This window comes from Echiichthys vipera, assembly GCF_963691815.1.
Source record: "Echiichthys vipera genome assembly, chromosome: 8".
Lineage (NCBI taxonomy): Eukaryota > Metazoa > Chordata > Actinopteri > Perciformes > Trachinidae > Echiichthys > Echiichthys vipera.
Window position 1 is genome coordinate 29,009,519 of NC_139833.1, and position 24,101 is coordinate 29,033,619.

The 24,101-nt window shown below is 41.3% G+C and overlaps 1 protein-coding gene across 2 annotated transcripts; it reads left to right on the forward strand.

Moving 5' to 3' along the window:
* The first annotated feature begins 208 nt into the window (after positions 1-208).
* fbxl4 (F-box and leucine-rich repeat protein 4) lies at positions 209-22,408 on the forward strand. 2 transcript variants are annotated; one of them, XM_083918398.1, is made up of 9 exons: positions 209-222; positions 1,616-2,250; positions 6,165-6,501; positions 8,101-8,345; positions 8,578-8,791; positions 11,242-11,313; positions 13,112-13,236; positions 13,489-13,676; positions 17,535-22,408. In XM_083918398.1, exons 2-9 carry the CDS (start codon positions 1,754-1,756, stop codon positions 17,696-17,698), a joined length of 1,842 nt encoding a protein of 613 aa, XP_083774524.1. In that variant the 5' UTR covers positions 209-222; positions 1,616-1,753; the 3' UTR covers positions 17,699-22,408. The 2 variants fall into 2 exon arrangements, with proteins under 2 accessions (XP_083774524.1, XP_083774523.1); XM_083918397.1 differs by lacking the exon at positions 209-222 and adding an exon at positions 233-329.
* The last annotated feature ends 1,693 nt before the right edge of the window (positions 22,409-24,101 follow it).

Sequence of the window (24,101 nt, forward strand, 5' to 3'; positions counted from 1 at the left end):
GAGAATGAAACTGCAGTTCTCGAGCTTTTTATCCTCAGCCGACCTTTGCCGAAATGCACTTTGTTTAGGCAAACATAACCTCTCAAGATACTTGACACCAAAGCTTCGCTATTTACAGTGTTATTATTATTTTTCACACATATAGATATAGCTGTAGCTATAACTACAGTGTGAGCTCAGTGGGTGAGTGCATTTTCCGACTGTTCATGAAGGCATCACAAGGTAAACGACAGGAATGTGCTTCGGTGGTTCAAATATGGTTCAAATGTCCTGTTAAAGGGAAGAAGATGATTGATCATCATGAATGGATACAACGATCCACGTTTACCGTAAAGTCTACTTGTGCCCCGTCCTCTCGATTGCTTGATGTTTGCAAAGCTAGCTAAGGAAGCTAACAGTTGTGTTTTGACAGCTCAGCTGGTCTGCAGTCTAGCTAACACTAGCTAATGTTGGCTCGCGTGCTAACTTAACTAACAGCAGCTGTTAGAACACTAACACAAACAACACGAGGTGAGGAGGCAGCTCACCTATCTGCTGCCGTTACTTCACTAACGATAGACATTAGTCTTTCTGGGCTTTTCACTGGGTCCTGGTCTTCAGAAAGCAACAGTTCCTTCGTTGTAGTTCGTGATACTGTATTGTAACTTAGCTAACGGCGCCTTTAAAGCAACATTAAGTTAATGTTTTCGGGACCATTTAGCTAACGTAAACGTTGGTTACATTGTGAGCTAACGCTAGCTAACGAAGTGTCCTCGGAATATATGGCATTTGACAAGAATGCTAAACTGAATTGACATATCTCATTAGCATTGATAAAGCCAACTTATTACCCAATAGTCCCATTGCTATGTACCGTTTTTCCCATATGTGTAACGATAACCGTAACGTTAGAGCTGTTGTTTTATACCAGTGCTTTCAAAAGCATAAATGCCGAAGCTTTACCAGTGTGTGCTAACACGAAGCACTTGATTTAATGATGATTTAAAGACCCGTCAAACCGTTTGTCACCACTGGTTCAGTATTGCTGATGGAAGTGCTTGTTTGTTTACATCTGTATCACAGGTTGACTCTTTAAAGTCGTGCTCATGTGCATTGCTTACTGTAGCCAAGCTGCTTCATTAGAAGTTAAAATAACTGATGAACACATTTAAACTAAGTGATGCAAAATATATAAAGCAGGTGTGTTACACCCATCCTGGGTGTTAACATACATTTTTAATTTTCCAGTTTGGCGTGCTAAACTGGCAGCTGTAGATCTGCAGTGTCACCACCTACCACATTAATGCTAAGTGTTAATGACAATGCTAAGTTCCACATTAGTCCACCTTGTGCAGGGTGCCATGTGCCTGTGAATGAGCTATAAAAGCTTCAACTCTGATCAGTCAGCCTTTAAAATTCTGTACTTTTTCCCGTAAGTGCTCAAAGTAGGCAAGGATCTGTTGATTTTTTTTTTCTTTTTAGATGTGTCAGTTTTCTGTTCAGCTGCTAATCTAGGTGACATTCCTCCCCTTTCACCTATTTTGTAAAATAGAAAAGCAGTAAAAATGTTGTTGTTTGGTGTCTCACACTTGCTGTCTTGGTGTTCTCACTTGTGTTGTCTCTGACTAACCTACAGGTCATGCATGCAGCCGGGCCTCTAGTCTGCGCTTTGTGCACCCCAGCCCTTGAGCCAGTGTCCTTCCAGTAGGTGGAGGCTCCTCCTCCCTCTACCCTCCGTTTCTCCCTTCTGCCCCCATCAGCCCCAGAGTTCCCTATGTTAACCCTCTTGAGCATGTTTTATTATATCTGTCTGCGGCGACGCTCCAGGAGTGGGACTCGAGGCGAAGCTCTGACCAGTCGGCGGGCTGTTGAGTCCGGCCAGCGGGCGGTGTTGCCGGTCAGTGTGGAGGTGGAGCAGTATGCCAAGGAGGTTCTGGACTTCAGCTCCCACTATGGCAGTGAGAATAGCATGTCCTACACCATGTGGAACCTGGCCGGGGTACCCAACGTCTACCCCAGCTCAGGGGACTTCACTCAGACGGCTGTATTCAGAGCTTATGGGACGTGGTGGGAACAATGTGCCAGTGCTCCGCCACCTTTCCGTCACACCCCTAAAGGCTTCCACAGCCAGGATTATATCGAACTGGGCTTCGAGGAGCCTGTCTACCCTACAGCAGTGGATGTGCTTGAGACTTATTACCCTGGAGCCATTGTCCAGATTCTGGCCTGCTCTCACAATCCTTTCTCCCAGAACCCACCTACTGATGTCAGGTAAAGTCAGTCATTCTCAGTGCTCCAAAAGAATATTTAGTTCCATTATTGTCATTCTATAAAACAGGGTTGCATAATGAAATGTAAGTTGTAGTCTCTTTATGCTACACAAGCTGAAGAGAAATCAAAGCGCATTTTTATGGTGGCATACGGAAGACTATTTACACTTTTTACAGCCTGAGGAAAGTAAAAGAAAGTAAGAAATACCAACAGGTACATGCAACTTTGAGTAGAGATGTTTTCTCTCCTTCCCCGACTTTGATACCTGAACTTGTGCATCGGCCAATACCAAGTACTGATCATATACCAGTGCATTAAAAAATATATATAATTACTTTTTTATCAGCTGTACTATTCCACTAACCATTGATGAATGTGACATCTTTCTATCATTGTATGGCCTGAATTAGGCTAAACTTTATAAAACATGAACAAATGCATACAGCAAATGGATGAAAAACTTTATTTAGTTATGTTGTTCACTCATAATTGGAAAATAACATTAACTACTTTTAAAGTAAATTTCTTTTCAAAGCTATGTTAAGTGGTACTGGATCGGTGCATAGACGTGCCTACTCACCGATACAGTACCTGCATTTGAGACAGTATCATAGGCATTTAGGTTACTGGTATCGAAACAACTCTATTTTGAAGTAGAAACCAGTCGTCCTAACACAGCACCATTGTATGCATGGAAAATGCTCTAAGAGTAATGTTTGTCTCATTTAGTAAATAGTTTCAGCAGAGCGGATCCCGGTTTTCTGCTAACACTGAAACAAAAAGGCGCTAATGCAATCCTGAAGTTTAAGTGATGTACAGTGAAGATCAAAATTAGAGAACAAAGTCTAGATTTTTGATTTATTCTGAAGTACTGTGTCCTTTTTATAGAGATGCAACGATCCATTTTTTTCCAATCCAATACTGATTCCTGGGCTGAGTGTATCAGCTGATACCTGATACAAATCCGATCCTACTGTTGAATGAATGAACCGGATACCTTACCATTTGAGTGAAGTCAACAGGCTTGACATAAACATTTAGCCTTGGTACCAAAGGTACCAAATTAACACTGATATAAATGTACTTAATATCATTTATTAACAAATAACAAAGTGTGCATTAACAGCAAAAATAAATATATAACACTTCCATGTAAAGTGCACTGCAAATAGATATTTTAAAATGTAGTATAGCAGCTGCCTGAAACCCAACAAACAATGACTTAATTAACTTGCTATGTATGATTATTAATAAAAAAGAAATTACTTGATCGGAATGGTGGATTGGCCTCATTCATCCGATATCCGATCCAGCTAATTAGTCAATATCAGAGCAGATAAGCGATCTGGTTATCGGTGCATCTCAAATTTTTTGTTGTTCAAAATTTGATAAAATATCAGCTGCTGTTCTTTAAATAACCACAGCACTTCAACAAAAACCTTTATTTTGTGAAAAAAACAAAATTGGAGAACAGTGTTCATTGTGTCAGAAGAGAAGATTTCAACAATGTTTTCTTCTCTAGAATTCAAAAGGAACAGGAAGTGTAGAGGCCACATCTTTGAATGACTTCAGCACATCTGCACCCACAGGACATCACTAGTTTCTCACACTGCTCTGCTTTGATCTTGGTCCATTTTGACTCAGTCTTTTCCACAGTTCACTAACTGGAGTGGGTTTATTAGACATTACTTCACACACAGAGGATTTTCCGGAGATTCTCTATGGGGTTTAGATCTGGACTCTGGCCATTTCATTGTTTCAATATCCTTAGCTTCAAGGAACTGCTTCACCTGTTTTGCAGTGTGACAGGGGACATTGTCTTGCATGAAAGTTGCAGCTGATTGGAGACAGTTACAGTAAAGGTATTGAATGTTGCTGAAGGAGGTTCACATAAACATTTGCATTCACCCTGCCATGTAACTGTACAAGAGGCCCAACTCCTGCTGCAGAAAATGTCCCCAAACCATGACACTTCCTCCTCCAAATTGCACCGACTTCTTTACACACTTTGGGTTCAGCCTTTCCCCAGTCCTACGCCCAACATAATGTTTCCCGTATAACATCCTCTCATCACTAAAGTCACTCTGGACCAGTTCTCCTGTGTCCACACAACATGCTCCTCAGCAAAGGCAAGTCTAGCCTTTTTATTCTTTCTGCTCATGAGAGGTTTGGTCACTGTTGAGTGGGCTTTCAGTCCAAAAAGTCCTAATTGATGAGACGGATCAGTTCAGTGCAGAGACAGTTCCTTACCCTGTTCAGAACTGAACTGGCGGCCAACTCCAGCTGCAGTGTTGAACCGATTCCCCATTGAGAGTCTTTGCATAATCCTGTCCTCTCCTGCACTTGTTTAATGTGAACGACCGGCCTTTTTCAGGGACTTAAAAGAATCTGTGTCCTTAAAAGTTTCAGTATTCTTGAAATCACAGACTGAACGCCCAACCTCTCTCTGATGGCTGAGAGAGTCATCCCTTTGGCCTTCATCTGGACAACCTGCTGTCTCAAAGTTTCAGTCTCCTTAGAGCAGCTTCCCATCTTACAATGTGACCAGGAGAGCTGCCAGATAAATAGGGTGTGTCTAACAATGAAGTCAACTGTCCTTTGCTGCATGTCTTCCCCTCTCACCCCATTTTCTGTCTGTTCTATATAATAAAAGGCTTGAAAACTGCCAAAAAAAAAAATATTTCAGAATATTTCAGAAAGAATTTAATGTTGATCTCCGGTGTAGTAACAGTAAACTGTAAGAAGAGTAGTATTTGACATTTTTCCCCCTTAATTAATCTTTGGAAAGCCACAGCAAAATCACTGATTGACTGATGACTGATTTCACACTTGATGAATCTGTGAGGTGCTTGAAAGAAGTTTCTTACCGCTGTAAAACCAACGTCACCAAATCAGTATTAGCTATGAACCAGAAGTGAAGTCCAGAAGGTAAGCCATCTTTTATTCCTCTGGCAGAGACGCGCTGTAACAAGCCTTGAGGTGCGTGTTCATGCACGGCACTGAAATGTGACACTCTACGTGTACACCAAATCCCTATTTATCACAATCTGTAATTAGTGGAATTGTGCCACATCTTTGTATTCCACTGAGGATAATGGCTTTGAGTGACTAAGATATCATATCTTTAGTCACTTTTGTAAGACCAGCTGTTTTGCCAAGTAAAACAGGTCTTATATTTAATATGTTTTTGGACATGCATCAAATTGTCAGTAGCCTCTTTTTTTAATCATACAGCATGCAATAGTTATTGTTGGACAGTCATGTCAATATAGTGAACTGCAGTTCCTTGTGTGATTTAGAAAAATAAAAAATCCAGTATTTTTTAAACATTGCTTCTCTTAGGCTTGTTTGTGTGGCACCACAACAGTCTGCATATGGGCCACTGAGCAGGAATACTAGTTCATCATCCTTCATATAAATTCTTTTGAAATAGCCCCCTTTAGATGACCAAAATAATATGGATCTATAACCAGTGTCAAAATGAACTTAATGGGACATTTAACAGTTGCCAAAAATGTAAAAATCTGACAGTCTATTAGAATCTTACTTTATAATTGTGTAATCATGTTATAACTCTAACCTTTGTAAGTCAGCAGTAGTCACAGCAGGAAGTAGCTTTAATAGTTCATTACTGCGCATTAATCATCCTTTGTGGGTCATCAGTGAAGTTGTGAATGCGGCATGGCGTTGTCTAAGGCCAAGGCTTTTTCCACAAAGGCTGTGGTACATTGGATTCAGTGTTGACTGTTGAGTTAAATGACCGCACAGATCCAGTGGCTGGTGTGCGCAAAACTACAGGTAGCATGCAGCCCGCAAGTCAACAGTAGTAAAGGCCTATTTTCAGGGGGGATCAAATTACGAACCAAGGTGTACACTTGTAATGGCTTCACAGTACAACTCTTTCTTTTGTCCAGGTGGGAGGTGCTGTGGTCAGGGGAGCCCACCAAGGTGCTGACACCCCAGGCCCGTCAGTTTTCCCCTAACATCAAGCATATCAGCTTCCCCACCAACCTGCTGCGTCTGGAGGTCAACAGCTCTCTGCTGGACTACTACACCGAGCTGGACGCTGTTATCCTGCGTGGGGTGAAAGAGAGGCCCATGCTGGCCCTCTATAAGATGCCTATCATCGATATTAATGACCTGAGCGACAGCGAGGAGGAGCTGTCTGATGTGGGAGGTCCATTCAGACAAGGAGGAGATAGCAAGCACCAGAGGACAGGCAATGGCTACTTTGATAGACTGCCCTATGAGGTGATTACAGCCCTTAACTATGTGTGAGCGGAAGAGTAGATTAGATACACACCAGGACAACAAAATTACATTTTTGCTTTTCAGAAGTGATTTTGTAACCCCTGGTTGGATAAGGGATAAGAAGGCACAGAGCTGGCACCGGTGCATAGGATGTTATCGAGTAGCTCTTTTCAGGAATAGCACAGTACGTTGTATAAAAGAAAAGTGCCATCACAGGTTCTGGCCAATGTGTTCCGCCTCTTTTGTGCTTCACATGGACGGTTTACCTGCATGCCACCAAAGCAGGCTCAGACGTAATTGGTCAATACTACTCGGATTACAATCGTTCCCCAGACTGCTTCTGCTACCCAAATACCCCGTATACATTTGTATGCAGAATCTGTTTATAGAGATGACGTACCACATAACCCATATGCACATGCATGTGTGGCCTCGTGCACAAGACAAGTGGGGGGGCCCAATCATAAAAACACTGTTCCACAGTGCTACTAGAGGTCAAGAACTCCACAGGAGACCTTTAAGACAGTGCCATTAAATCTCAAGTGTGTGGGTGCTTTTTGCACTTAAGCATGAAAAGAAGCAACTTGAATTGAATTGAATAATGTTATTTGTAAGAACATTACAAATTTACAGACGTACCTGTCAGTAAACTACACAACCTTCCTGTCTGAGCTTTTTGAATCTGAATCAGGAAGCAGGGAACGTTTGTCTCTTTTGCTCTATTAATGACTTTTAGTCAACTAATTGATCCATTGACTATTTCAGCACAAGTGCACATTTGCATTTGATTTGTCGGACATAGAGTAAACAGGAAATATGAATGAGTTTAGCACCAATGTCGCCTTATCCTGTAAAATAATATATGTGATCATCCCTCACAATATTATGTAGAGTTGTATTAAGTCCTGATGATGATGATGATGATGATGATGATGATGATGATTATAACTTACAAAAATTCCACACAAACGCATGATCATTGTGGCTTTGACCTGTTCTGACACTTGATCGCGTATGCACTCACAAACACAGAATCATTTTCATGCAATACAGACGTATCATGTTGTCTGAAGCGAGCTTCAAAACACCGGCAGTGCGCTTGATATTTGTTCTCTTATCTCCTCTCCAAACCACTGCCATTAACAGCAGTCTTCACAACCGCCGTGTGTGTTTGTTTCAGAAACACAATATAGCTATTATCTGTCAGCTGATACACGCTTGAACACTGTGTATTGTTAATTCACTGACACACACACTCATACAAGCGCAGTCATTCTTTCTCTCTGAGGCACACATACACAGTGCAAAACAAGCCCGCTCACCTCTTCCCTGATCCTGCTATCAATGCTTTGTGTCCCAGATAAACGCTGTTTAGATCTCCCCTGACGCAGTCAACATTCTCTAGACTACTCTGTTATTCTTTACTCTGTTCTACTGCTCTTCACTGTTCTGTATTGTGCGTTGCTTTTTGCCATGTTCTCCTGCCAGACCTAACAGTCTCATGTTTTGCCTGTCCTCTTTCTCTTTGTTGCCCCCCCCCCGATCTGACCCCTTCCTTTCTCCTCTCCTCTCCCCCTTCTCCCCATCTTCCATCTATAGCTCATCCAGCTGATACTGAGCCACCTGACCCTGCCAGACCTTTGCCGTCTGTCCCAGAGCTGTAAGCTGCTGCACCAGCACTGCTGCGACCCGCTGCAGTACACCCAGCTGAGTCTGCAGCCCTACTGGGCCCGGCTGAGTGACGCCTCCTTGGGACACCTGCAGAGCCGCTGCACCCTCCTCCAGAGGCTCAACCTGTCCTGGACCGGCAACCGCGGAGCTCTCACCCTGACCGGCTTCAGCAGGTCACTGTCAGTGGACAACAAGTGCTAGAAAACAGGGACATGACCTTGTAAAACAGGCAGGGACATGTTAGACAAAGAAAATTGGTTGAAACTTTTTCTGTTTATCCTGAGAAAAAGAAAATAAGAGATCATGTCTAATGTTGTTGTCGGAAGTAAACAATGTGGACTAGATGAGGTTATCCCTCTCAATTTCTTCTCATGTCTTACTCTCTCCATTTATTCTGCCCTTCAGCTTCTTGAAGGCCTGTGGCCTCAGCCTGGGCTGCCTGGAGCTGTCGTGCTGCCACTTCCTGAATGAGGCCTGTCTGGAGGTCATCTCTCAGACTTGTCCTGGGCTGCAGGAGCTCAACCTGTCCTCCTGTGACCGCCTCCACCCGCAGGCCTTTGCACATATCTCCAAACTAACACGCCTCCGCAGACTGGTGCTCTACCGGACCAAGATAGAGGTAGGCATGGTCAACAGTGTATCTGGGAAACCACAATCACAATGACATTTTCACCTGGGCACTTCCATCGGTCCTGTCCAAATACAGCAGGTAGATGTTAGATTGGTTAATGATATGTTTGTATCCCAAATGGCTGCCCTTGCTGTTTGTTGTATCAGAATATACAGGTTGCTTAGTTACATCTCATTTACCAGTATAACTAAATATAGAGGAGGTATCACGCTATGGTATTATTTCCAACAAGTTCCATATTGGGAATTTTGCAGACATGTCAATTGACGGTGATATAGCAGAATAAACGTTATGACGACAAAAAGCAAACTTCATCTTCTGATAAAGACTGTCACATGGTCAGAAGCACAAAGTTGAGTCAACAGTCAGTTGTAACAGAGGTCATGGAGATCAGATGGATAAATCCCACCTGTATGCTAATTACAAGGCAAAAATGGCCTTTGTTGAATATTCACATTACTAACAGTGAAAAGGCTGCCATGCTTGGACACCAGCATGTCTGTGTGATGATAATTTCAGCTTCTTAGCCTCATTTTTATGCTAGTGTTGGTAGAAGAGATGATTGCGTCTTTGTCTGCGACTGTTTGGGGCAAAACAATGCATACTTTGCAGTTTGTGCTTGCATGAATTAAAAAAACTACAGTATGTCTACCATAAAATATAGTAAGACCAGTCTCACCAGACATCCAACCTTTCTATCTTTTGATGTTTTACAGCCAAGTCATGCCTAGTTTCATTTTGATAATATGTAAAGGCCTGGAGGGGAATACAAAAAGAAACATAACCCTTCAGACATACTTTTGAACCCCTTGGGTGGTCCCAAACCCCAGTTTGGGAAGAATAGCTTCAGACACCAGCAGCAGTTTGTCCTGTACAGGCTGAAAATCTTCATTAATAAAAAAGTAAATGTTTGACTAAAATTTAATACAACAGAATCCCTTCCCTAAAGTCAGACTAATGATGTCCACAAGCTGCTTATGTGATGGTGCAGGGTTTGGGTTGGGCATCGCTCATTCTATCCATGAACTGAGTCAACTCTGAGCTCAGGGGGTCTTGAAGTCACGTACTGCATGTGTTCAGGTTCAGGCCTGTCTGACGTATAAAACCGCTGTGTTGTGTTTCGGTGTTACACCTCAGCGTTTCTCCAGTGTTTGTCATGTTTCAGAGTAGTGTTGTGGGCATGAGGCAGTGTAGAGTTTCTGCGGTGAAGCCAGGCAGCATGCTGTAGGTTGTTTATAGCCAGGCAGACAGAGCAAGCTGTGTGTCTGTTTGAGGCCCTGACATCTCAGCTGTCATTACCCTGTCACTGCTCTAATTAAATGGCTAGCTTGCGAGGCATTTATAAAGATACCAGCGACAGAATCAAACACACACACACAGCTTTCTCGTTCATGTCTGACACTTTCTCCTGCCACTAAGGTACATGTACATGCGTTGATAGTTGCAGTGTTGAATTCCCATATCTCTATCCAAGCTGCAGTGCCACTGGAGAGGTCTCTGTCCTCACTACGCTTGACTTGTAAGGAGCCATAAAAACGGCTGTCGCACTGTATTATGTTCCCTTAAATACGATAAGAGTTGCCCGAGTGCCCCAGGCAGCAGACAGCAAATCACTTAGGTGGAAGTGTGGAAGACATGACTGAGCATGTTCCTGTTATTTAAACATATGTTGTTATTTCTGATGTATACCTCTTAGATTTACACTTAAATAAGATGTCTGGGGTTTGTTGTTGAACATATGGCTCCAATACAGCAGTTATTTAAGGGACGATTCCTTTTTTTTGTCTTTTCTGTGTTGCTCCATTGTTTCCTGATTTGTTGTGATTTCCTGATTTCAAGTTGTAGGTTCTCAAATATTTTCTGTGTACAAAATAGAGCCAGACCAATAAATCGGTCAGTCCATATTTGCCTATCACAGACATACTGGTATATATTGGTATCGGTGTACATGTTTTCTGATATGTGGCAATATGAACACCTTTTTTAAGAACATATAGTGTAAAAAACGATGCTTGGTGGTTTGAAATTGACATTTATTTATATCTAATGTTAGGCAATTGACTGATACTTAACTATCTATTATAATTATAATGTATTCTTTATTTAAATGATCAACAATTTGTTGATACAGAATATGATATGTTTTAGCTATTCCATTTAATTTTCTATTCTTTATCTTTTCCGTGTTCAGAATTGGTTGACCATGTGACAGCTTGTACTTATAATGTATTATAATGTTTAAATAAAGTTATTGGTTGTCTATTTTCAATCCAGCCATATCAGTAATCTCTGAAATTGGTCAATATCCGTCTTAAAAATCCCATATCGGTCGGGCCCTAGTATCAAACCGGAATGGATAATATTTTTTGAAAATATAATATGGGTTATACAATGACAACTCTGCATCTTTCTTGTCTTTCTCCTTGTTGTCTCTGCAGCAAACAGCTATTCTGAGCATCATGACGTTCTGCATAGAGCTGAGACACCTCAGCCTTGGGAGCTGTGTGAGGGTGAGAATGAACACGCACAAGCACACACAGGACGAAGTTCAAATAAAAAACTGTCTGCTAACTACACAACCCACCATGTGGGCTGGATAGCAGCTTGTCCAAAAGATGGCAGAGACATCAGTAGTGTAGCAGTAATTGAGCTGCTCACAGTAAACTGGTTCGGTGTAAAATAGATAAAGCGCACTGATAATGGCACTGGACACAATTTAAGTGAATACTTTATTGTCTATCCTAGGCCAAAACTTGACTTTAGCCGCACTTCACAAGGCGGTTAAAACATTAGTGAAATGTTCACATATAATGTAATACACAAATAGCCCTGAGTCTTGACACATTGTATTTCTACAGAAATCATGAAGGCAATATGCTTAAAGAAACGTTTTACTTTTTGAATATACACTTGTTCGTTTTCAAACTGGCTGCGGGATAACCAGGGCTTTAAATTAACTTTTTTTCTTCACCAACAACATGGCTAGTATATTTTTAAAGTTACCAGTCAATCAGATTTTCCACTAGCCAAATTTTCTTTTTTAAGTCCATGTGCAGTCCTTCCTAACATTAACTCAACTGTTTTGTTTAGTTTTGAGCTGTTCCGTTTGTCTTCTCTTTTGCTCTGTTTCGCTCTTAAATGACACCATGCATGCTAGGCATTTAGCTAATGGTTGTATGACACATCATGACATACATGACACATTACGTTTCCTAGTCAAAGACACAAGAAACCGCTCAAATGTTTTGGTGGAAAACAGACCAGTCTGGCAACACTGATGAAAGCTTTAATTAGATAAATGTATTTATGATTAGATTAATGTATGAGACATTTCAGTAAATGATCAGTACATCATGGTGATGATGGTGGAGCAGATCCAGTGCCTCTTAATATATATTTTTCTATAAGATACTTAAAAAACAAATTAACCACAAACATTTTCCACATTTACTGAAAGTCTAATTTTGCTATGTCACCCGGTCTCTGACTGAGTCACTCAGTAACTCACCCACACACCTTGTCACTAGCTGAGTTTCCATCCAGTTCATAGATATTTGTTGCAAATGATGATGTAGCGAGTGAGAAAATGTGAAAATAAATTACATATTTCAGTACAGTTGCTCTTTCTTAAGGCATAAGTGTCATCATTGGTAATGAAGCCATGCAACACTTGGTAATGGAAACGCATAGTGACAGCAATTCTTTCAGTCAGAAGTTGTAATATCCGTCCTCTGCTAACTCAGAGAAATGTTCTGCATGCTGCCATTTTATTGGTAAAGTGCCTGCACTGGCTGTGTGGCTGAGGAAAGGATGGCCAACATTATCTGACACCAATGAACAATATCAGCTTCACAAACACAGATCAGTTCTTCTTTCTGGTAAAGATTTTCTCTGTTAGTTAACTATACTATAGCGTTCTGTTATCGCAACTACAAATATTTGCTCAAAACTCTCAAGAATTGGAGGGAAATGGCTACTGACTTACTTATTACTTCAATCCTTCTCCCAGCCTCATTTTTTCGGTCCTGTATAACATCCTGAAGGCACTATTGTGTGAAGAGCATTTCATTTCTACAGTAGCTGAAGCAAAGATCACAGAATCTCTGCATCTTGCTAACGTTGTTTGTGACAGTCATAGTAACCATTTACAAATAACATCCTCTTTATAAAGTAAAGCATTTGCTGCAGAGTTGCATATTTTGAGGGTCTATTTTAAAGGTGAAGTGGACAGAATCAGAAATACTTTAATAATCCCAGGGGAGAATTAAAGGCCCTCCATGCATGTTAACGATTGCCTGTGTCCTGCAGATTGAGGACTATGACGTTGTGGCCAGTATGCTGGCTGTTCGCTGTCGCTCACTCTGCTCACTGGACCTGTGGCGCTGCAGAAACCTGACTGATCGAGGCCTGGCTGAGCTCGTCTCTGGCTGCAGGTAGGCAATACCAATGGGCTCAGTGCTGTAAAAAAATGTTTTGTCTTCTAGAATAAGCAGCATTATTCCATCAGCAAATCACTTTCTTGCTTATTCCTTCTTTGTGCTGAAAAGAAATCTAGCAAATGAAATGTCTCACTACACTGTGTAAATCTAGTGTAGAGACCAGTCAATGCTACCACCATTGTCAGTGTTTACCTTGTGTGTATTTACCATGATGAGCATAAACAACTCAACCTTGTGGTACCTCAGAATGCTGGAGGAGTTGGACCTGGGCTGGTGTCCCACACTGCAGAGCAGCACCGGATGTTTCCAGCACCTCGCACGCAGCCTGCCCCGGTTGCGCAAACTCTTCCTCACCGCCAACCGCACAGTTTGCGACTCAGACGTAGAGGAGCTGGCAGCCAGCTGCCCCTCACTGCAGCACCTCGACATACTGGGTAGGCTCTCACCTGTATCTTTTCATAACATTTTAGTAATTTATTAATGATGTCCTTAGTCGATATATTTACCTTAAGCTGTTAATGTGTTTTTTATATCAACTTAATATTTGGCAGAGCATTATTTAGTATAGGGCGGCACGTGGTGTGGTGGTTAGCACTGTCGTCTCACAGCAAGAGGGTTCCTGGTTTGAATCTGCGTGGGTTCTCCGGCTTCCTCCCATTGTCCAAAGACGTGCAGGTGTTAGGTTAATTGATGACTCTAAATTGCCCGTAGGTGTGAATGTGAGTGTGAATGGTTGTTTGTCTCTGTTTGTCTCTATGTGCCCTGCGATAGACTGGCGTCCTGTCCAGGGTGGACCCCGCCTCACGCCCCATGTCAGCTGGGAAGTGGTTGCAGATGATGGATGGATGGATGGATTATTTTACAGACCCAGAGCAGCTGTCCTCTGAGTAAAAATATCAAAGCCACGTAAATATGCAAACATAGCCGTATGTATAATGGCTTCATTGACACATGGCCGTCATCACAACTGTGTCTACGTGTTCCTGGATAATGTTCTACCTTGCATCTAATTTTCTAGTGAAGATTTAAGTTTAATACAACCCCTGTTTCCAAAAGTTGTGATGCTGTTTCAAATATAACTACAAACAGAATGCATTGATTTGCAAGTCATTGAAACCCCATATTTAATTGAAAATAGCACAAAGACAACATTGCATATGTTGAAACAGAAAACTTTGTTTTTAAAAATGATATCTAGAATTTGACGCCAGCAACACTTTTGAAAACAGTTGAGACAGGGTAATGTTTACCACTATGTTGCATCACCTCTTCTTTAACAGAACTCTGTTTAACGTTTGGGAACTGAGGAGACCAATTGCTGTCGTTTTGAAAGTGGGATGTTTTCTCTTTCTTGCTTGATGTAGGATTTCAGCTGCTCAACAGTTCGGGGTCTCCTTTGTATGTTTTACTTTTCATAATGCACCAAACATTTTCTGTGGTAACAAGTCAGGACTGCAGGAGGCCAGTTTAGCACCCCAACTCTTTCACTACAGATCCACACTGTTGTAACATGCAGAATGTGGTTTGGTATTGCCTTGCTGAAATCAGTAGGGACATCTCTAAAAAAGATGTCTTCTGTTTCCTCGAGAACTTCTTTATATGGTTCAGTATTAATGGTGCCTTCACAAATGTGCACGTGACCCATGCGATGTGCACTAATGCACACTCATACCATCACGGATGCTGGCTTTTGAACTGCGTGCTGATAACAAGCCGGATGGTCTCTCTCTTCTTTAGCCTGGATGATGCAGCATCCATGATTTCCAGAAAGAATTTGGAATGTTGACCTCAGTCAGACCTCGACAGTTTTCCACTTGGCCTCAGTCCGTCTTAAATGAGCTCAGGCCCAGAGAAGACAGCGGTTTCCCCTGCATGGTAGAGTTTCAACATTAGGCCTCTCTGTGGCATATCCCTAGTTTGCATTTGAGAATTTCTGAAGTACTTGACTGCAAACAGAAATCCCAAATTAATCTGATTAATATTAATATAAAAAAATTCTGTTAACTTGGGATGGAACGGTTCATAAAATCCACTATTCGGTTCATATCACGGTTTTGGGTTCGGTTGTTTTTTTTCTATTTCTTGTAGATTCTAAAAATACCACGTATCAGATCTGTAGCCTAATAATTAGATTATTTTATTATTCAGATATTCTTAAGAACATGTCATGCAATCATGCAAAATCTGAAATAATGAGGCAGTTTGTTTAGGGGTCACTGTAACAATCTTAAATGAAAGTGAAGTGAGATTTTGAAACAGTAGGAGACACATTGCTGCATTTACGCATTTATATATTTAGTTGGCAAAAAGGTAAACAATTGTTTGCCTTCTAGGTAAGAATATAAACACTTCTACATTATCAAATCTTAGAAAAAAATGAAGAAAATAGGTTTTCTTTCACTAAAATACACACAAACAGCATCACTGAACTGACTGAAATAGGCCACATCAGGGCTGTTCAATTAATTTGAATGGGGGCTGGTTGACGAAAATGATCCAAAATGAGGAACCTGAAAAAACATGAGCATCACATTAATGGATATTGTAAAACAATGCAACGACATAGGAGTACATACAGTATATTGTCTTTATTTTATCAATGTAAATATTAATCATAGGCCTCAAAGTGCAACAACCTTGTCAAAAACAATCCTTGTTAAATGAACAAACCTGTGAACCAGAGGTTTTCACTCCATTATTGGACTAAAGTAAAGTTTGAGGCTCTTGTCCTTTACTTGATTATTTTATTTACATGCACTTTATACTTCTACTCCACTACAAATCAGTTTATTCATCAAAATCTGAAAAAAATGAACTTAACATTAAATCAACGTAACATTAATGCAGAGTAGCATGATTTTTATCAACTTCTCCTCTTTACACTCAGATATGGCTGCAGAGTAAACACAGGCTTCACAGAGACAGAAACTAAAACTTCTCTGTCCATTCTCTGGTGAACTGACGGTTTTCAGAGTAGAAAGAAACATGGATGTGGTGATTTAACCACAGATTGAACCAGACATAAATGATTGAGAACAACAACAGAGCAGAGCTTAGTGAGCAGCTGACACGAAGATTCAGGAACCCACGAAGAAGAGCGGAGCGGGAGCGTGTGGGGCGGGAACGTGCGTAGCGGGCCACGCGCCTACAGGGAGAGCGTGGAGCAAGTCTCCCAGGTATTTGACGCGCTGAGATGGATATGAGAGAGGACAGCGGTCATGATGGCTTACCCTACATTGCACCTCATAAACCGAACATACAAACATGACAAGCCACCGAACGGGACCAATTTTTTTAATAAACCGTTCCACCCCTACTTTTCACTTTGCAAAGCCACAACCGCACCTCATAGCTTTAACTGCTGTGTACAGACACTATAGTTCTGGCTGTGTAAGGGTATGGGGCTTGGACAGCACAGTAGCATGACAGATCTTATTCAGACTGGCTCAGGTGTCATGTCGTGTGTCATGTATAGGCGTGCTACAGTAGTTGAGTTGGTCTAGTGCCGGAGAACAAATCATGCGATGCAAGTCGAAAACACAAAGCTTATTATTTGGGTCTGAACTCTATTATACGTATCACTTGTAGACATTAGGGTTGAGCGATTATGTTAAAGTTTTCCAACTGGTCAACACCAGCCTAGCAACCGGCGTTTGCAAATATATTAACCCAGGTGTGTGTGTGAGAGGCGGCAAAAGCGAGCCAGTTGGGAGGTGTTTGAGCTGCAGGTTTGCTACGCTAATAAATTAGCAAAATAAACTCACAAACTGTCCTTATTAAACAAAAAAAGACCACTACACACTTTATTCAACATGGACAGGAGCATTGTAAAACTCACCAAACCCATCTTTGTTAGGTCCAACAATCAACAACTCTGGTCTGGTCCAAATAAACCTTTAATTAACAGAATAAGATAAGAAAATATGCCGGTTCTAAACAGTTTTTTCCTGCTGTCTGCGGAGCAGCAACCACATCTCATTCTTCAGAGGAAATCAGCGAAATAAAGTTCTAACAGTGGCCCAAAACATGGCCCCAAACAAAAACTGCTGATGAACTCAATTCAATTTTATTTATAGTGTCAAATCATAACAAAAGTTACAAAGACCCAACAATTCCACCTTGAGCACACAGGACATCGCCTATTGTAAAAAGTTGATATATTGTTTCAGTTGTCCAATAACCTTCGTAGACACAGTAACAAGTGTCATATTACAGAGGATTCTTTATTTCCGATGCATTTCCACTTTTGAGGATTTACCTGCTCTGTCTCTTTTATTTATTTCTCTGTCCAGGTACGCGGTTGGTGAGTGCTGCCTCACTGAAGAAACTCCTCCAGTCTTGTCCACGACTTCTCCTGCTGGACGTCTCCTTCTGTTCACAGATAGACATGCGGGTCGTCCAAGAGCTCTCTGGCCTCTTCCCCAAGGTGGCCATCAAGAAGAGCTTCACTCAGTGACCCCAGTATCCCACTGTCCAGAGGAAGTAAGAAGAGGGAAATGCTCGCCAGCAGACACGACCCCAAATTGTAAATGAGGCAGGTCCGATGCTGTAGGAGGTTGCTGACCTGCTTGCGTCTGTGTCACAGACAAGATTTTTTTCTTTTAGCGGTCAGTAAATAAAGCAGTTGTACTGGGTGAGGAGGTTCTGGCTAACCACACAAACAACTAAAGACTCCCAGCCACAGGATTCTAGAACGTGAGACTTTTTAGTTGTTATTTTTTGGACACATGAAATCAGGGTTGTTGCTGTAAAGCTGCCAAGTCTTTCCAGAATCTGAATAACCACTTATGTATTGCCAAGCAACACAAGGCTAGGAAATATGCCTTGGTACTGGATGCAAAACACAAAACAAACCCATTTGTCAGCAGTCCTCCCTTGAACATCTTGTTAGGACAAAACAGTCGTAAACTTATTGGAAACAGTTGGAAATGATGCAGTAGGATATTTATGTTAGCTGGTAACATAACTAAAGATCAGGGCCTTGGTCAGTGCCTTGAATGTGCAGCAATCATGCTGGCTGTTTGAATGCATGAGAGTCATTCTGAGGCTACATCCACACGATTATGTTTTTGTTTAAAATGCATTTCTTTTGCTATGTTCACGCCTGGCGTCCACAATACTCCAGTGTTTCTGAGCCGCTAAAACTGAGGCGTTTGGAAACGCTGCTGAGCCCGTTTTAGTTTGAAAACTCGGGTCGAGTTTCAGTCTGGACATTTTGAAATGATGACACAGACAGTCAGTCAGTCTTATCAGTTAGGTAGGCTGACATACTGTTTCATCTGTCTTGTGTGGGTGTTCCTTTCCCTTTGCCATGGCTTCTTCTGGCGATGTATAATGCTCCCAGTAGTGCTTTAATATGTCTGTCACCGTATTTACTGCTAATCTGTGTTTTGCTCTGTTACCACCTTATGCATCTCTGTATTTTCCATTTCCATGATTTTCAACTGCGGAGTAACATTAGACAATCTGCTTCCTGTTTACACTGGCACATGCATATCCAGAGTACAATGAATGATTACGTGATATGTGTTTTCAGGCGCGTTAATATGGACAGAGATTATTTCTGATAAAGACTTGCGTGGACAGAGATCATTTTTGTTTTTCAAACGCTTTTTTAGAATGAAAACATATTAGTGTGGATGTAGCCTGGAGGCATCTGTCGACATCGAGCCAGCTTGATTTAAAGAAATCACACTTGATGCTGTTGGGTTCAAATACATCAGAAGGTAAAAACAAAGGTGTGAAAGCAGCCTTATCTCACACGGTGTGCTGTGTTAATTGTTTCAACTTTAATGCAAGTATCACAGGTTATTTGTTGCAAACCGACGGCAGAATCATGCTCAAGGATCTCACATTGAGAAGAAACACACCATCAGCTGTCCCTGCACCTGAGATTCACTGACATGTTTTCATCAATAGCATACATGAGAGCTTGTGGAAAAGCAGAATGGACCAACATATGTTTTCATTAACACATGCGCTCGAAATTCGTAGAAAAACATCCAATGGATCAAATCAGCAACAGACAGACTGACTCATTAGAAATAAAAGCTTTGAGACATAACACATTTAAACTGTCCAAAAATGTATACAATTTACATTGAAAGCAGCATGGGGAGGTCTCCATGCACAGGTCAGTTTCTTTACATTTACGCTACAGATGGATATGATCATGATTTTAATGAATTAGAAAAGATCTGTAACTGAGATTGTGACATAGCAGGTGCCTACTTTCTCCAACATATGATACAAGACCTACATTGTAAACTGGAGACTGTGTTGGATTCGATCCGTAGAGAAAGTCACCACATCTAATCATACCTGATCTGGGTCATTTCTGTTTAATTCTGCCCTTTAAATGAAACGGGGTGTTTCATTGTTTTGTTTAACAATTTACTGCCAAGTCAGGATAAAAATCAGGTCAGGATTTTTAAGTCGGCCAAGGCCAAAGTTAACGATAATTAGATCTTTGGATTGATAGTCGTGTATGCTTTTGTCATATAGAGCATTCTGTTCTTTAGTGTACTTTTACGGGGATAATGCGTGAGGTTTGTCTCCAAAGATAAATGATTACGTTTGAGAGTCAACGCTTTCACAAGGCTTTTGTGACGTTGCATGCTTTTTTTCCTGTTATATTTCACACTGAGCTGTCCGTCACTGCTGCTCTGTTTCACCACAGCCACCTCCTCATGTATTTACCTACCAAAATGAAGCTCCACCAATCAGGAGTACTGTGGATTAAGTTGAGGATAGTGTGTTGAACAGTGTAAATACTCTGTGACCTCAGTATTTGTCCTGAATCTCAGGGGTTTTAATATTTCATTTGGTTTTTACACATATTTTGCTCCAATAACCAGCACAACAGACATCTTTACAGACTGAGTCAGTACCGAGGTTATCTGTCGTCAGCGTTGCTCTTAAACGAGAAACACATGTGACACAAATGATCCGTCAGTGCTGAGACAGACGTTGCCGTAATTGTATGATTGTGCAAAATATATTGCTGTCCCTGGTTATTTCATTTTTGTAATATATAAAGCCACAGTTGCAATGTGGCAAACGTGCTTTAAACACATTCATTGTTTTGAAAAAAAAAAAGATTTTAAGCACATGCTTAGTGAATATTTGTGCCTTATGCTCCTGTTTAAATGTGGTGTGATGTCCATGTGCTATAGATTGTAGTGAAGTGCTTTGCTTCTATGCCCTTCAACCAAAGTAATACAGCTCTATTGGACCAGTTTAAATACTGTTTATCAGCCATGGTGATTCATATGCAAAAGATTATTTATTTATTCCCTGTGTGATCAAAATGTTATTTAAATATGCTATCCTTGTTAACGGGAATCCACTGTTTTACTTTGTTTTGTTTTTGTCTTTAGCGTAGCTTAGCACAAAGAATGGAAGTAGGGAAAACTAGACCCAGCACTGCAACTGTTGGAAAAAAATATGCTGCCCAACCACTTATTATAGTTTTGAAATTGTAAATATTTGCATTTAGTTTTTCTTTTGCTTTTGAGGAATTGACTAGTTTCAGTTTTTGTTTAGAGTTTTTCAAGGATTATGAGGAAAGCGTTGATTTACAGTAGCTGATAAAGGTGGGGTGGAATAATGACCTCACACTGGAACTGGTTACTGTGTCTGGACAACGTGGCTTTGCAATTTCTGTGCAAAGGGAGGGAGAAAACCATTTTACCCGCAACTCTATTTAGTTTGTGTGTGCGTTCATTCTAGTTTTATTTAGTTTTTACATTTTTGAAAACAGACATTTTTGATTTCAACAAAATAATTCTTTCACTGCTACTTTTAGCGACTGTTGACTATAATAACCCTGTTCCCAACAAGTCCAAAGTTGTCTTGTTTATTGAACATATGCAGGAACAAATTCCGTGTTAGAAATAGTTAACTGTGCAGGCTTGTGCTGTGAATGTGACTGTATCTAGCATCACCCAAGTCCTGTTCTTTATGTCAGGCATGTTCAAAAAGTGACCCTTGGATATGTTAGTAACTAGCTTGCTAACTATTAAGGTATCGTGTGCATAAGTTAGTTTTAATCCTGGAATCATTTGTTTTAATTTCCTTTGATGGTGCAATGTAGCTACGGCAACTACCACGTTCATGTGAATGACTTCACGCCCTATAAACACACATTTCATATAGTGGGTTTATGAATATGAGTTTATTATGAGTTAATATCTCTGAATGTCTGTTTAGGCAAAGCATTTTTTTAAAAAGTTGAATCAGTAGTGCGGAATTTAGTGTCACTCACCGAATTAAGGGCACCCTCCCTCTGTATTTCACTTTATTGAGGGGGAGAAGGGGGTTCGTTGTGGACTGGCCACAGTTGGCAAAACCCAAGTGTAACCGGTTTGGAGGTGGTTTGTGCGTGCTCTGTCCCTGCTCAGGAGAAGGCCAGTCTTAGGACAAATTAAGTCATGTTAAGGCAAATCAACGCAACATGGTCCTCATTGTAGCCCTTTCCCAGCTTCCAGTTTTTGTGCTAAACTAGGCTAGAAATGCTCCCGATCAATCATTGCACTGGATGCCCAGAATTCAAATAGACATCAACCTTGTAATCTAATGATGGACTTGATGGGAAACCCCAAAACGCTGGACTGTCCCATTAAAATTGACTTTATGTTGAAATGTGTAGTTAATTTCCCGTCTGAGTTGTGTTCTAAACAGAATGGGTGTGCTAATGACACACCAGCCTTCCCGTTCAGATGATGCAGATATTCCTGCAGTTTGTGGGAATCAGGTAACTGAAGATGAAAGCAATCATATATATATATATAAGTCAGTGTATCTCATTTGCCTATCCCACCCAAACCCAGGTAGGCATTTCATGTATATTTTGAGATAATTACTTCTCAAATGACTATAGCAACACAATGAAAACACTGGCAGTGTATAGTGTGTACAGCAAATATCAGCAACAGCATCCACGTCTTAAAGCGGACTATTTGAACTTTTCCAGATGGTTACTGTCTGACCAATGACTTTCCAGTTTCTGATGTTTTAGCCCCCTACCTTGTGTGAGTGGGGCGGCTGTGCTTTTCTGTAATGGACATGTATTCTCCGTTCTCCCACTCTGGATGTGTGATCAACCTTTGTGCCACTGGTAGATGCATGCAGTGTGAAAGCCACTGTTGAGTGAAAAGCTTGTGCCTCCCTCTGTCATGATGAAACTGGGTGCATCACTTTCACCATACTTGAAATAAACTGAAGGCTTATGACTGATACAGCGGGCTTTGTGGCTTTTTAATTCAAGTCAATTTTATTTATTGTGCCAAATCATAACAAAAGTTATCTCAGGACACTTTACAAAGTAGGTATAGACCACACTCTATGACTTATTTATGATAAACATAGACCCAATAATTCCCCTGTTGTGCACACAGTGGCAACGAAAACCTTCCCTATTACAGGGAGGAACGTCAGACAGACCCAGCTCTGTGGAGGACGGACATCTGTCTGCACGGGTTGGAGAGGAAGAAAAGAAGAGAGAAAGAGAGAAAAGACGGACAGATGGACAGAGAGAGACAAAGACAGACACAAAGACAGAGACAGACACACTTCCAGTAACTATAATAATATCTATAGTAATGTGAATATGACTTACATGTTATGGCAGTTAATACAGCAGAATAGTAGAAACAAGCACAGCTAAGGTGACAGAAGTGAAAAATAATAATTATGGTGCAAACATGATCAATGATGAGTAGCGGTAATTACAGCTGTGATACAGGGAGACATACCACTGATGGTGTTTTTATGGCTACAAATTTTATAGTTTAGATAAAATAATCTTAAACCTACAGCCCTCTGATCCTGTGAGGACATGGGTATAATAATAATAATAATTATAAGACGTGACTGTACAACAGTGTGTCTACATTGCAAGAATGAACCCGCTTTATTCCGTTTTGCCTGTCTCTCTCCAGCTTCAGTGAACAGCACAACATCAGGTCACTGTGTCACGCTGAGGCTTCATAAGTAGTCGTGTCAGTGTGATTGGGAGGAAAGTACCGTCCACTGAATCCACAGCAACTCGCACGGCCATTAGTCAGGGTGACTGACTGGTTAGTAATGGTGGAATGATCCTTTTTGCCTTAACTCTTTGCCATTTCACATTCTATTAATGCCACAGAGAGAAGTGACATGAGCTTGTCTTCTTAACGGCCTTTTAATGAATTGTTTATGCCTAGTTTAATGATGTATATTGTGGCCCTGTAATGTGCCCTAATGACGGAGAACGAGGCGTCCTCGGCTGAAGTATTAATTTGGACTGCCTCCCCAATGATTATTCCTCAGCCAACAACCGCTGCTGTGCGCGTGAGCCCGGATACAAACGTGATTCATGAAGGCTTTCCGCTCTGCGCTACGCCTTGATTTCTCGCTGTCACGCTCCTCTATGAGGCTGATATATCCAGGGGGGATCCTCAGCAATTAGTTCAGCTTTTTATTTGTCTTTCAAGAGCTTAGCGGCGATGCTCGATGAATCTGCGGGGGGAATATATGGATGGAAATATTGTTCCTGAATAATAAATCCAGCATTCAAATGTAAACATGGGGAAGGGTTAGGGGGCTAGGTCGCCCCGCGCTTCCTTTCTCTCCTTTACTTTCTTTCTCTCTCTATCCACAAACCACATGAGTGACAGCAGAACATACCTTGACAAATATGGCCGCCCCCCTCCGGTGCTGTAATAGTCTTCTCTTCAGTGGGACACGTGTTGTTGTGTGCCTCCTCTGAGCTGTCCTCTGGCTGGGACTTGACAGGCCTCAGACCTGCCTGAGGGAGGCCTCTCTGTGATACCCATCATTATGTGGCTCGGTGTTCCTTCTCTAGTTTCTCCACTTAG

Bases quoted from the DNA above. Each gene is read 5' to 3' on its own strand.
- fbxl4 (XM_083918398.1), top strand. From the start codon at position 1,754: ATGTTAACCCTCTTGAGCATGTTTTATTATATCTGTCTGCGGCGACGC. The intron at 13,237-13,488 runs GTAGGCAATACC...GTGGTACCTCAG, and splicing joins GAGCTCGTCTCTGGCTGCAG to AATGCTGGAGGAGTTGGACC. The intron at 13,677-17,534 runs GTAGGCTCTCAC...TTCTCTGTCCAG, and splicing joins GCAGCACCTCGACATACTGG to GTACGCGGTTGGTGAGTGCT.